This window comes from Balaenoptera ricei, chromosome 11 (assembly GCF_028023285.1).
Source record: "Balaenoptera ricei isolate mBalRic1 chromosome 11, mBalRic1.hap2, whole genome shotgun sequence".
In the NCBI taxonomy this organism is placed as follows: Eukaryota; Metazoa; Chordata; class Mammalia; order Artiodactyla; family Balaenopteridae; genus Balaenoptera; species Balaenoptera ricei.
Genome location: NC_082649.1, coordinates 43,306,465 through 43,320,860, shown reverse-complemented (window position 1 = coordinate 43,320,860; position 14,396 = coordinate 43,306,465). Strand labels below are relative to the sequence as shown.

General features: G+C 34.9%; 1 protein-coding gene across 1 annotated transcript in view; it reads right to left on the bottom strand.

Moving 5' to 3' along the window:
- GFRAL (GDNF family receptor alpha like) overlaps positions 1 to 14,396 on the bottom strand; it is a 59,853-nt gene that overhangs the window by 1,144 nt on the left and 44,313 nt on the right. Inside the window, 4 exon segments of the mRNA XM_059937539.1 lie at positions 1,000 to 1,185; positions 1,187 to 1,205; positions 3,943 to 4,012; positions 4,099 to 4,194. Of these exon segments, the coding sequence (XP_059793522.1) occupies positions 1,132 to 1,185; positions 1,187 to 1,205; positions 3,943 to 4,012; positions 4,099 to 4,194 (239 nt within the window). The 3' untranslated portion in view covers positions 1,000 to 1,131.

Below are 14,396 nucleotides of genomic sequence, written 5' to 3'. Positions count from 1 at the left end.
AAAAGATAAAGGATGGCTTTTCCATTACTCCAAATAAACATAGCCAAATGTTAACTTCAAATTTGATTTAATGTAGACAATTTGATCTGAAGTATAGTGAAGAGCAATAGATCTGATACCAACAGGTAGAAAATGTTTGACCTTTAATTGTAAATATATCACTAAATATATGTTCCTGTTTTTGAATATTTGAGTCTCTGTGTCACTACAGATAAAACTAACACATGTGTGTTCTTAGAAATGGGTATAATGTGATTGCAGAGAGTTAAAAAGCACATATGTATCAAAAACTTAACAAACATCTTTTCCACAATTTTCTATTCACAGTTATATTCTGATGTCAAATCAGGCCAAAAGTAACATTATAGTAACAATATAGAAAGTAACAATTATCATGTTACTTTATTATTGCAGAAGTTCATAATAATTAGCATAGGAAAAAAGTAAATTTACAAATGAAATATATCATTGAAATGCACATGGATTTTTTGGCCAGTGTAGTTGCTTTACATCTTTCAAGCTAGACATAAAAACATCAAGTTAACAAAGTACAGTTCAATAGTATTCAAATTACAAAAATCCAAAGATATCACTTCTGGTTTTTAAGACTAATCATCTAATCAAATATATTTAGAAACTTAAAGTTAATGCTAATGATGTAGTTGATGATTTGGAAATGGATATACAAATGACACATATACTGGATAGTTTTATTAGCAGTTTCCTTTTGGCAAGTTAATAGGGATTTATAAAATTGATCAGAAAATACTCTGCTAACTATAAAATGTTATATTATGATACAACCAATTACTCTTATATGGACTCAAATTTACTATGAAACAAATCACGCAGAGTGTAGCTTAGAATAACACTTGTTTTTGCCTTCAAGGGTAATTCTGTAATTCTATACTAGTGTCCAAAGATACCACTGTAAATTTATACTTGAATTTTTTCCTAAGAAAAAACAAATCTAACATCATTCCAATTATTATACCTTACATGAACATACTTAATGATCCGATATCATTAAATCCATCCTAACATTTTCTTTGTTGACAATGGATAGGATATTCTGTTGACTGGCTATAAAGACTTGCTTTAAAGAAAGTGATTTTTAATGATTCGTGACTCTCAATGAATCATGAGTCCTCCAGGTATTCGGATTGGTGAAGGGTCTCTTGTTTTGACTTGATATTCTGAAGGTTCTATATAAAAGTAAAAGTAAAAGTTAACAATATGCTATTTTAAGGATTTTACAAATGTGTCTGTGCTTATTTTTTGGTTGGATTCTATGCCTGGAGGGGAAGATAATTAAGTTTTTGAATGTAAAGTTTCAAAAGTAGAATATTCTATGGTCTTTCTAAGTATCATGCACTTAACTATGATCTCCAAGTAACCATTTTCGAAAAGAAAAATAGTCTTTTTTCTCAAATATTTAAACTTTAATCATTGGTTTTGCTGCAAATTTCTTTGAAGATTTAGGGCTGTTTTAATTTAGCATAACATGGAGCAAATGCAAAATCCTTAATCTTTACTGCAGAAGGTATTCACATGGATTAGACTTGCCCACCAGGTGAGTGGCAAGCAGCCTGCTTTATGAAGAAGGTATTATTGATCTCCAATGTGAGGTAACACAGGTTTTGTTGTTACTGATGCTTCTGTTTTGTTTTGTTCCTTCTTTCCATGATGGCTTTTACTTTTGTCATTTCTTAACCCTGGGTCTGGATCTTTCAGATTACATGTAAGGATCAAATTTAAATTGCATGGAAAATAATTGATAACTAAATGTAATATAATAATAATGGTATAATATAATTATAATATATTACAATGTGATCTTATAACTAATAAAAATATTATAAAATATAATATGAATGATTTGCTTTTAAATACATATTAGAATCAATTCAAGATTTTTGCCTATAACACTCCCATTGTCATCCAGTAAAGGAATATGTCTTTCTCTGTGGGCAAGAAAGGAGGTGAAATAACAGCTGATATATATGAAATTTTGAATAGCCATAGGCCTTATCTACCTGGGGCACAACAGTAATCTGTAAAAAAAACAAGGTGACAGATGTGAACTTTATACATTAAGTGAGTGACTAAAAAATAAAGATTGAAAACCTTTAAGATTTTTGCTAAGCTAGAAAGTTTTTTTGTGCTTCTCTCAAACAATACCTCTGTGATGGAATATCTAGACAGGCCCAGTAACTGAACCATGCTCGCAAATATTTTAAACCAAATAAAGGAAAGTTTAATAAATTCCAAATGCTATTTTTCCCTCTTGAAACTGACTCTTATTTGTTGGCCTTTAAACTATATCTTGGAACTCAAAGAATATCTTTTCATACAAATACAACTTTTAAGGCCTTGGAGAGAAGCAGTTTGTTTGGTATTGATATTGGTCAGCATTAAATTAAACAGTTAGAGGAGCTGGATCCAACAAGGGAATATGTTTAGCTGGGATTACTTTTAAAAATAAGTAAGTTTGAATGTCTGTAGACAGAGCACACACTCATCACGTTCCCAACTCCTTGGTACCACCATACACCTTCCCCACTAAATCTTGCACTTGATCTGTCTGGTCATCAAAGCCTTGGAGTCTGAGGAACCATATGTGTACAAGCATCATCAAGTTTACTGACTCTTCTTCTCTGAGCGTCATGAGATCAGAGAAATGTCCACCACCTCTGCTGCCCTCAGGCCTAATCTTACTGAGAAGTATATTTTTTATGTGTATGTATATAATATATATGTATATACACACTTAATATATATTTCTTCATTAACATTTATGATACTCAAATTATACCTCTGTGATGGAATATTTGTATTCCATTTTGTATACAAAAATGTATACATTTGTATCATGAATAAGCAAATGAACAGCATTGATATTTAAATATGAGGGTTTTTTAAAAATTAAAACTAAGCAACTGAACACCACTTTATATGTATTTGTAAGTGTTATATAAGTAGAAATATTTTAAACCCTAGACATGTAGAAATCTAGAAGTTGATGTATCTCTAACCTGAGGTCTCACATTCACAATGAAGGCAGCCAAGGAAACAGAAGATTTGGAAAGAGTGAATTAACATCAGGCAATAGTAATATGTCTTTCTAAGGTTACCCAGTGAGGCCTCATTACATGTCTCATTTAATAACTACATGGTAAAATATGAATAAAGCTCATTAGCATATAAGAAATTAGAGTGAAGAGTAAATTTTCATTTAAGTATAAAGTGTATGAAGTACACAGCAGGTCCCTTATATGAGCTGATTAATCCTGCAAGTGATCTGATTAAGGCATGCAGCAAAGTTCAATCTGGATTTTGTAGGAAAACGAGGGGAATGATTGGGAGCCATTTCATTGGGAGAACAATGCATATGTGCTTATAAAATGCCACATGAAGGCTTCCCTGGTGGCGCAGTGGTTGGGAGTCTGCCTGCCAATGCAGGGGACACGAGTTCGAGCCCTGGTCTGGGAAGATCCCACATGCCACGGAGCAACTGGGCCCATGAGCCACAATTACTGAGCCTGCGCATCTGGAGCCTGTGCTCCGCAACAAGAGAGGCCGCGATGGTGAGAGGCCCGCGCACCGCGATGAGGAGTGGTCCCCACTTGCCGCGACTGGAGAGAGCCCTCGCACAGAGACGAAGACTCAACACAGTCATAAATGAATAAATAAATAAATAAAAGAACGTGAATTTCTTTAAAAAAAAAAAAATGCAACATGAAAGAATCCCTGTGATCACATTTACCTTACATATGAAGACAGAGTAACGTTTTCATGTACCCATCCCACATTAAGAATGGTTTCCTAAGTCTTAATGGAGAAGCTTTCCTTCTCGGCCCTGGTAAGCTCTGCCATTGTGAAGTGTGCTTTCACAGGGCTGGTCCCTTTCTAGCCCTTCCCTTCTGAGTTGCATCCAGTTACCTCAGTTTGACCATCACCAAGAGAAGAATTCCACAGATGACTGTCATGCACATGACAGCATAGATGACTTCTAGAAACGAAAGATTTTTTTTAATTACTGGATTTTTAGAGAGAACAAATACTAAAAATATTTTAGAGGATGGATTTTTCACTGACCATTGAAGGGGGAATGAAATCCGCTGAGAGTTATTTCCTTTGCATGTTTTCCTTTATGCAATGCAATGCCTTTGACATTATGCAGGGTCAGATAATCTGAAAGAAAATAATGAAAATGAGATGAAAGTATTTAAAAGTCATGCATTATCTTTATCCTGTGGGTTGTAATTTGCTTTGTATTATAAGGCAACAATTTATTTCTATGACATTATTTAATAAAATATGATAGATTTGGGTGAAATGGGGAGTACTTTTATTCAATTTTAACAGCTCTTTTTTCACCCTTTAATCAAATAATTTCATAATAGAAGTTGTGTGGTTGTTGTTGTTGTTGTTGTTTTTTCCAAACATGACTAAGAAAATGATTACATTTTATAAGACAGCTCATTGTACCTTACACATAGACTAGGAAAAAAAAAAAAACAGTAATTTAAGGCTAACCATTGGGATACAGAAAAAGAGTCCTTCTTTACAAGAGTGATTGTTTGAATGTGCTTTTAACAATATCTCATTTCCCTAAGACCACAGTATTTATGAATTCTTAAAGTACGTAAAGGAGACTCCTTAAACAAATCACACTGTTTGCCTCTACCTAAACACTTCCATATCCGGTTTTGCTATTTCCCCTATTCTGTCCCCCTTTTTTAGCCCCTTCACTTTCTATTGCTTTTACCTACTTTTGCCTTACCAAAGGGATCCTCTTGGCCATTCTGTGGCCCTTGTCTTCTTGACCATGTTTTACTAAACACATTTCCACCCTCAGTTCACAACTCATAAGACAAGAAGATGTAATCCGTAGACTTAACTGATAAATCTATTTTAGGTGACTTTATTGATAACTTTGAAGTGAAATCATCCCTAGTTTTGATTCAAGTCAACACATATATGAATGTCAAACATACCAATAACACAATAACCAAGTTCTTTGATGATAATTGGTTCAGGTGGGTTTTGAGGCTTAAAAAAAGGGGGTGGGGAACAGATAAAGCCTCCACTTGAGAGAGCCTTTGCTGTCTTTTATAGATGTTTCATGCATTTTGAGACCTGGAAGTCTAAATCTGACTGGATAGTTTTTTGTGGAAGTGAGTGTATCAAATAGCGGGGTATTGCATCCAATGACATGAGTGACAAGAGGCTCTGAGCAGGAAAGGAGATAAGAAGGTATATTACCAACAGTTCCATTCAGCCTCTCTCCACCCAGGGCTGATGTTGTCAGAAGCCAGCTCCTTGGAAGCCAAGGTTTGAGATCTATGTTGAGACTAATTGGTAGAAAGCACAGGAGCCAGACTGTTTCAGATCAGTAATAAAACTCTCAGAGTGGGTCCAGGAGAAACAGCCCAATACAAGAGCTAGAAAAGTAACTGAGGATTTTGTCATTGAAAACTCATTCTCAAGGAGTCTGACCTCCAACACAGTTAAGACATTTTTAGTTCAAGATTGTTTTAATCCCCAACTCACATATCAGATTATCCTATATTTACACAAGTCTGACCTTCTTGGGAAGTGAAAAATCAACCTCTTCTGAATGTAAAAGCAATAGAGGTAGAGGCTGTGATTTTTTTTCACTTTTGTGGTTACAAAATAATTCTGTTATTCACTAGAAAGTCGGAATGGAAAAATCGAGCTATTTCAAATAATACCATTTTTATAACAGTGGTCCTTTTTGAGGGAAGAATTAATTTCAATCAAATTAAGCATACAGATTTTTTTTTAATAAATTTATTTATGGCTGCGTTGGGTCTTCGTTGCTGCGCACGGGCTTTCTCTAGCTGCAGTGAGCTGGGGCTACTCTTTGCTGCGGTGTGCGGGCTTCTCATTGCCGTGGCTTCTCTTGTTGTGGAGCACGGGGTCTAGGACGCGCGGACTTCAGTAGTTGTGGGTCGTGGGCTCTAGAGTGCAGGCTCAGTAGTTGTGGTGCACGGGCTCAGTTGCTCCACAGCATGTGGGATCTTCCCAGACCAGGGCTTGAACCCATGTCCCCTGCATTGGCAGGCGGATTCTTAGCCACTGCGCCACCAGGAAAGCCCAAGCATACAGATTTTTAGGGAAGTAAGTGATCATAATCAAATCTTATATTTAAATAAATTGGAATATTAAGATTAAATTATTTTGTTTCTTTTTTAATTTTATGGCATTTTGTGACATTTTAGGCAGATTCATGACCTAAATGTAAATGTATATAATGTACAGTGGCTGATTATTCAGTACATCTTGCCTAGTTAGGTATTACAATTCATCTTTGTATAAGAAAAAAGGTATGATTTTGATTAATTAGGCTATCTTTTAGATATATAACTGCCTAAAGTAATTGTTAAACATTCACCTAGCAAGACTTAGAAAGAATCGTCTCATTCACTAAATTTCACTCACATGGAACTCATTAACAAAGTTATAATAGATCAATGACAGAAATGCTAGCTAATGACCCCAGTGAAAATTTTAATGTGACTAGCAGTCACTCCACAATCTTAAATATTGCACCCTAGGAGGATACCAAATATCAGTTAGAGAGATTAATGTTACAGAAGGTTTCTTGGCTACTGAAGCCCATTGGAGATTCTTTCCCACCTTTTATAAACAGTGAGATTTACTGTGTTTTATAACCATGAAATTAAAGTCGGCAGAATTAATAACCAACCTCAGTCCCACACCATTTGCTATATTTATAGATAAACACTGTCAGTGACTTGTTTATCTTAACTCCTACCCTAGAGGAATTAAACATTATTATGAACTATATTGTAAAATCCCTGTACATTTGACAGGAAATCAAGATTGATTTCAACCTTACAGTAAGAACAAATTTATATAGTATTCTCCCCAAATGAGCTTCAGAGATGGGATCATTTCTCCCTTTTTCTTCCAAAAGCCTTGTACAGCAGTGGCTGAGAGCTGATGCAGACCAAACCACTACTTTGTATAATTTATATGAAGTGGTAAATGCATTGTAAAAAATGTGGTAAATCAGGCACAAAGTAATGATTTAAAAATAAATGTCAGAATCCTTGAAACAGAAATTAAACTTAGCACACACTGCAAATCTGTAAACCTTCAATTAAAATTTAAATAAAGCATAATCTAGAAGAGTCTCATTGGAGGAAAAAATTGATGAAAATGAATATTTTCATAGAACAGTTTTTAAAATTTATTTTTGTAGCTGTCTTTTTCTAATGGAAGTATAATTGATTTACAATGTTGTGTTAGTTTCAGGTGTACAGCAGAGTGATTCAGTATATATATATATATATATATATATATATATATATATATATATATTCTTTTTCAGATTCTTTTCCATTATAGGTTATTAAAAGATATTAAATATAGTACCCTGTGCTATACAGTAGGTCCTTGTTGGTTATCTATTTTATATATAGTAGTGTGTGTATGTTAATTCCAAAATCCTAATTTATCCCTGTTAATACATCTCACGGCATAGTTAAAATTCTATTGTTCTCTTTAGAAGTTTAAATAAAAGAGCACCAATACCATGGCAACATCTTAGTGAGAATGAAAATTCAAGGATGATCTTCTTGGGTATCCCAGGGTCGGTTTTATTTATAATTTGGTCAATATTGTCTCATCTGAAGGTATGTAAATTAGAAGTGAGTTTTGAATTGTTTCACCTTACGATCAGGATTGAGATTCCATGTATCATGGACTCTTTTGATCATCAGTGTATGAAAACGTCCTGCTGAAGTGGATCTAAGGAGCATTGCTGCTGGGAAGAAGGGAAAACATATCAGCAGCTACAAGTTTGAAAAACCAATACTTTAGTAATATGATAAATCAAGGTGTAAACACCTAACATGGATATAACATCATTGCTACTAAAATGTATGTAGTAAAAACTAAACCAACTAAATAATATGCTTTCCCTAAACAGTCATAGCATGCATCAATGAGGCATATTCCTTTATTTAGTTCACAAACTTCAAAGAAGATAAAAACATGTCTTAGGTTTATTTTCTTCCACTGTGGCTAAACACACTGTGGTTGCCAGGGGCTGGGGGGAAGCAGAAACTTAGGAGTTATTAGTCAACGGGTATAAAGTTTCAGTGATGCAAGATGAATGAGTCTAGGAATCTACTGTACACCATAGTGCCTATCATTAACAGTGCTGAATCGTATGTTTACAATTTTTCTGAGAAGGTAGATCTTAGGTTAAGTGCTCAAATTATTACCAAACGCAAGTTCGTGTGCCCAACACACAGTGAACCCAAACAAACTGAAATGTCGGAGTTTGGAGCATAGAAAGGTTTATTGCAGGGCCCAGCAAGGAAAACTGGTGGCTCGTACTCAAATTACCCTGAACTCCCTGCAGGGTTCCAGAAAAGCATTTTAAAGGCCAGGTGAGGGGAGGGGTTGCAGGGTATGTGATCAGCTCATGCACAATTCTCTGATTGGTTGATATTGAGGTAACTGGGCAGTTAACATTATCAATCCTTAGGCATCAGAAGTTTCAGACTACAAGCTCATGATCATCAAGTAGTTAATTACTTCCATTTGGTGGTGGTTTAAGCATCTGAAAAACTCAGGAAATATGCATCAGATGCTAGGAGCTAAAGCAGAGGGTATGGGGGAGGGATCTGTCCCAGGAAAACCCCATAGGGTCCTGATCATTTACATTATCACACAAAATAATAATAGAGGATGGCAGGGAATCTTTGGAGGTGATGGATATGCTTATGGTATAGATTGTGGTGATGGTTTCATGGTGTATACTTATCTTCAAACTCATCAAGCTGTATGCATTAAATATGTACAGCTTTCTGTATATCAAAACCAAAACCAAAACAAAACCAAAAAACATATAAATGAATAAGTATACCTTCAAGAATATTTGCCTAGATCTTTTGTCATGAGCCAAAAGCTCAGTGTTAGTAAATGACTGCATTAACAAGCCTGGTAACCACTCTTTTATCTGTGGTTGAATGACAGTGGTGTTCACATGTCTAATGGATTTGCTTGGTGATTATGGTGAGTTTCAACTGCACTACTAAAATATTTCAAACGTTCCATGTTTTTCTTAATAGTTTCTGCAAATAATGAAATAGTCACTGAGATGACAATTGGAATGAAAATGATACTATTTCTGAAAACTAACACTAGATTTGATCAATATAGTATTATTGTTTTAGAAGGCCATGTTTTAAAGCTTGAAAGTAAGAAAAAAATCTGTCATCTGTAGTTTTGGGCTCATACAAAATAGATCTAAAGATATAGATTGAAAATAGGAATATAATATTTGTGGTTAGGGTATATATCTGTAAATACACAAGTGTGTATGCAGGGTAGAATTACAAAATTGGATGGGACTTCTTAGATTATTTTAGTCAAAATTTCAGTGCAGTGATCCATTCTGCCTCATTCTGGACTGTCATCACCATTCCAGGAATGAGCTGCTTAATACTTTTTACCCTTCTATTACTATTGATGGTCAGTTCTAATTAAAATAGGAAGTAGCTTTCTAGGCTGTTCTTTTATCAACTCAAGGTGATAAATCTACTTTCCTTTGTTGGTATCACTGCCTAGCTCTCTGGCTGCTACATGTATATGTGTGTTTGTGGGGAGAGAGATAGAGAGAGAGAGAGAGAGAGATCTCACTGTCACTAGACCACACAGAGCAATGCTTTCCAAACATTAATATGAATCTTCTGTTTATCTTAAAATGGCAATTTTGATTCAGTAGGTCTGGGATAATGCAGAGATACTGAATCTCTTAAAGCTTCCTAGGTGATGATGATGATGATGGCAGCATATATATGTTCATATATCTGTATACAGAATGGCAGAGAGAGATGCATGTACGTACTCATGTAACATACAAAATGCTTTACTTCCATGTATATGGTGCTTAACACTTTACAAGGCACTTTGACAAACACTTTAAATTTTATAACAACTAGCCACATAGGAATTATTAGCTCAACTTAAAGAAACTCAGAATAGCTGTCTTGTCCGAGATCACAGAGTTGATAAATAGTGAAGATGTAATTTGTAGCAAAATTTTCTACCAAATATATATTTTGAAAAACGTCATGGAGACCACAAAAGCATGTAAAACATTTTCAGCTTTTTCTAATGTGGCAGCCATATGGATTAGGAAATAGATTTGAAAAATAATAGGGACCAGTTGAATTTGATAGTGTTGTACAATAAGAAGCATTTAGTAGTATTATCTGATCACAAATATCCATGATTATATATATAATATACATATATATAATTTTCTGTTGATGAAAATCACAATAGAAGACATAAAATCTAATAACTAAAGCATCTGAAATGCCTCATGTATACCCGTAGGATTTTTCAACTTGCACACACCTCTGAAATATGTTCATCATTTTCTATTTCAAATCAAATAAATCAACCACTTTAACTTTGACATTTAACAGAAATATTTAAAAAAAGTGAATGCCGTAATTTTCAAGGTGATATCTTAGACTATGATATCAATATGAGTATTTTCTGTTTTTACAGATGTAGAGTTAGGACCATATGTAAAGCTTTCCAGAGTATTCACCAGACAAAGGGCATACAAAGAATAATACACAAAAGAGCAGTGTAACTATTTTTTTGTTGTTGCTGTAATGTATGTCTACATCAATACAACCTGAGTCTCAGATGAAAAATATAAAGTAATCCCACGGTTTAAATCTGTCTATATCTGGAATGAGTTCAATAGACAAAAATGTGTTCCCAAAATTGAACAGTAATTTTTACTGTGAATTACATTCTAGGAGATGTTGAATTTTTACCTTGAATTATATAGGAGGTCTTGTAATAAGACAAATGTAAGCTAAGAATGGGAATAATCTACACTATATTTTATCAATTTTAAAAGTTTATGTTTTCATGTTTGGAGGTTTTTAACATACAGAATTTTTTTAATGAAAAAGTATACGTGACAATACCATTAATTATCCAGATAGCTTTCTGATGTCTTTGTTTGGAACTGAATGATTCACTAGTGTCTACCCCTTTTGGAAATGTACAAGACTTTACCTGGCAGGTGTACACAATTTTTTCATACACCGATGGAAAACACCAAGGAAAAGAGAGTTAGGGAAAAAAATAAAGGGTAGAGATACATTTTTGGAGAGTTTTCATAGTCATTTGGCATGATGAGGTGATTCAGAAAATTTTGTAAGTTACCGAGTTTTAAAATGAGAAAAAAATTATACAATTGTAGTATTTTTTCAATGCACATACATTTGCGAATCTTCAGCAAAACGTTGAATACCAAAGTATGAGATATACTGTTAATTCTTCTTAGACAGCAACCTTCTTGAGAATAGACATCATATCCATCTAATTTACAGTATAACATGGATGACACAATGCCATGCCCATGCGATTATCTGATGGCCAAAAAATGTGTATGAGCAAGTTGCATGTCTGAAATAACACATGATCTGCCCCTGTACAGTGGCATACATTTTGAAATATATAATTATATCATGTTTAGTTCTTTCTCATCTTTAACTGACATTAGCCAAGGGTCTTCACATTAATCACATATTTTTCACATATTATCACCACTTCTTAAAATGTAAATTCAGTGTCCCAACTGCCATGCATATTGTTGCCCAATCAACAAAAATCTGTTAAGAAACTATTTCATCTGGTGATTAATTCTAGCAGTCAAGTTTGTTCATTGATGGGCGAAGAGTTAGCATCTTGGTCATCGGATGAGGAGAATTTTGAGAATTTCTCTGAGCTTCAGTGCTCTCATTTGTAAAATGAGACTAGTAATACCTATGTTTGCAAGATTTTTGAGAGTGAAAAATAATATTAAAATTAATATTAAGATAACAGAGCTCTTGGGAATTTCCATGAGAAGAAATGTGCACAGGTGGGGAGGAAGGGAAGGGAAACAGGGATAAATGAAGGGGTTCCTTTTGTGGTTCTTTTTCTCCTTCTCTTTTCCCTTCCTTCTTTTCTCCCTTGTCCCCTTTCCTTAGAAAGATCTCCCGAGGCCAACTGACTGAAGTAGAACCTTCTGTCATTTTCTATTTCAGAAACCTGATTCCAGGTAGACACAGGAAAGTCCAGGTTTGTTAGAAGAGGCAGAGTTTTCTAAGCTGTTCCATGAAACACTAGCTCTGCAGAATACTTTTATGTGCTAGAAAAATCAAAGAGCCCATAAGTAGACAACTTTGTAAAATTCTAGGTAAGAGAAAATAAACTATGTGCTTTTTTGCTGCAAGTATATACTATACTAGTGGGGCACACTTTACCTACCTTTATTTTCTCCATGGGTTATATCTGGGAATCCATTTAAAAATCTTGCAAAACGGGGGCATATGTGACTTACAGGCAAATATTTATGTATTTGGGTGGGCATAAATATTTATTAAGGATTCTTATTTGTACTTAGTCAATGGAAATTCAGAGAACACCATATGAACAATATTTTGTGCCCATCAATGTAGGCTCTAATTTATAATCTTTTCCTCTATTAAGCAGACATATTCACAAGCACCTGACACCATAATTTCTCTTGTTCTCTACTCCTGGGAGTCAAGCAAAATTTTCACCCTGTGGTTTGGGAGATGTCTGACCTCCCAAATGCTACTTTTATTGCCTCTTGGAGTGGTCGGCATTATGCAACATTAATCCCAGGTTTGCTGCTAGTTAATCTGCTATTCTTCAATTTCTCAACTTGTCCTCATGGGATATGGAGAATTTAGAATCTGCCCTCTACTTCGGAGAGCCATTCCAGCAGAGCTAAGAGTTCATGGATCATTTATACCTAGTCACCTATAAATGTCCACAGGACCATGGGACAGAAACCAGCATATTTGGACCCAAGTAAAGATTTTCCAGTAGAGTAATTATTTCCTACTTCAAAGCTAACGCCATGACAATCAACATGGGGTACATTCGTGGGATGGTACATGACCCTGTTCTCATGAAATTCTCAGTGGAATTTTGGGTAAGGTGAATAATGTGATTCAAGCGCAGTGGGAATTGATAAAGGACACCTAGAGGAAAGGTACGCATTTGATGAATGGTGGGAAATAAGGCTGATTTACATTTTGGGTGTCCTTGAAAGTTGGATGAAGGCATTCAGATGTGGGAGAGATGAAAGCAGGGGCAGTGGAGAGCACACAGAAATAACAAGATCAAGTCAAAGTTCGAGAATTAGTCTATCCATGATGGGGAGATCTAATAAGGAAGCTACAGCAGCAGTTTAGGCATGGGAAGATGAAAACTAAAAATAGGTGGGAGAAGTTGGAGTAGAGAAGAGAGGAAATGTAAGGGCATATTTAAAACAAAGAGCTTTCTGTTGGAAAGCAGAATGATCAGAGAGTAGCAGAAGCGTCAGAATCAGATCTGGATTCTGCCTCCTCCCAGAGCTGTCATTTTAGGCAACTTACTGGTCCTCTGTTCCCTTAGCTTTAAAATCGGATAATGCCAACCACAAAATTTAATTAAAAATTAAATGTGACAATATATAAAGAGAGTTTGGAACTGTGCTTGGCACAAAATAAGTGCTCAATAAATTACATAATTTTAAAATATTATATAATTTAGAGTTTTATTTGATATTAAAAATGCAAAGTTAAATCAAAGATGACCCTTAGGTTCTTGAGACAGCACGATGTATTGGTATAGATTTGGCGTGAAAGAAGAAAGAGTCATAGAGGAGAGAACTGCAACGTTTACCTCTCTACTTTTCAACTTGACTGCTCATAGCAAAGAACCCTGGCTTTGGAACCAGAACTCCATCACAATCTTAGTTGAGTCATCCACTGGCTGCAGTAGCCTTGGACAAGTTAGTTTAACCTCTGAGCCTCATGCTGCTCACATGTAGAAAGGGAGTTGAGATAGATTGTATTATTTATTTATTTATCTATTTTTAAGATTGAAGTGTAGTTGATTTACAAAGTTGTGTTATTTTCAGGTGTACAGCAAAGTGATTCAGTCATATATATATATATATATATATACATATATGTATGTATATTCTTTTTCAGATTTTTTCCATTATAGCTTATTACAAGATATTGAATATAGTTCCCTTTGCTATACAGTAGGGCTTTGTTGTTTATCCATTTTATATATAGTAGTGTGTATCTGTTAATGCCAAACTCCTAATTTATCCCTCCCCACAGATTGTATTATTTTGTAGGAGGATTCACTCCTCTTTCACTGTAATGAATTAAACTCCTACCACCCAATGCCATGTGGCTTAGAGAACCACCTTCCATGAGAAGAGTCTGTTTTGCTGCCCCCTGCAGTTGGGCTTCACCTTGACTTGAGTTAGTCAAAAATGTGAGCAGTTG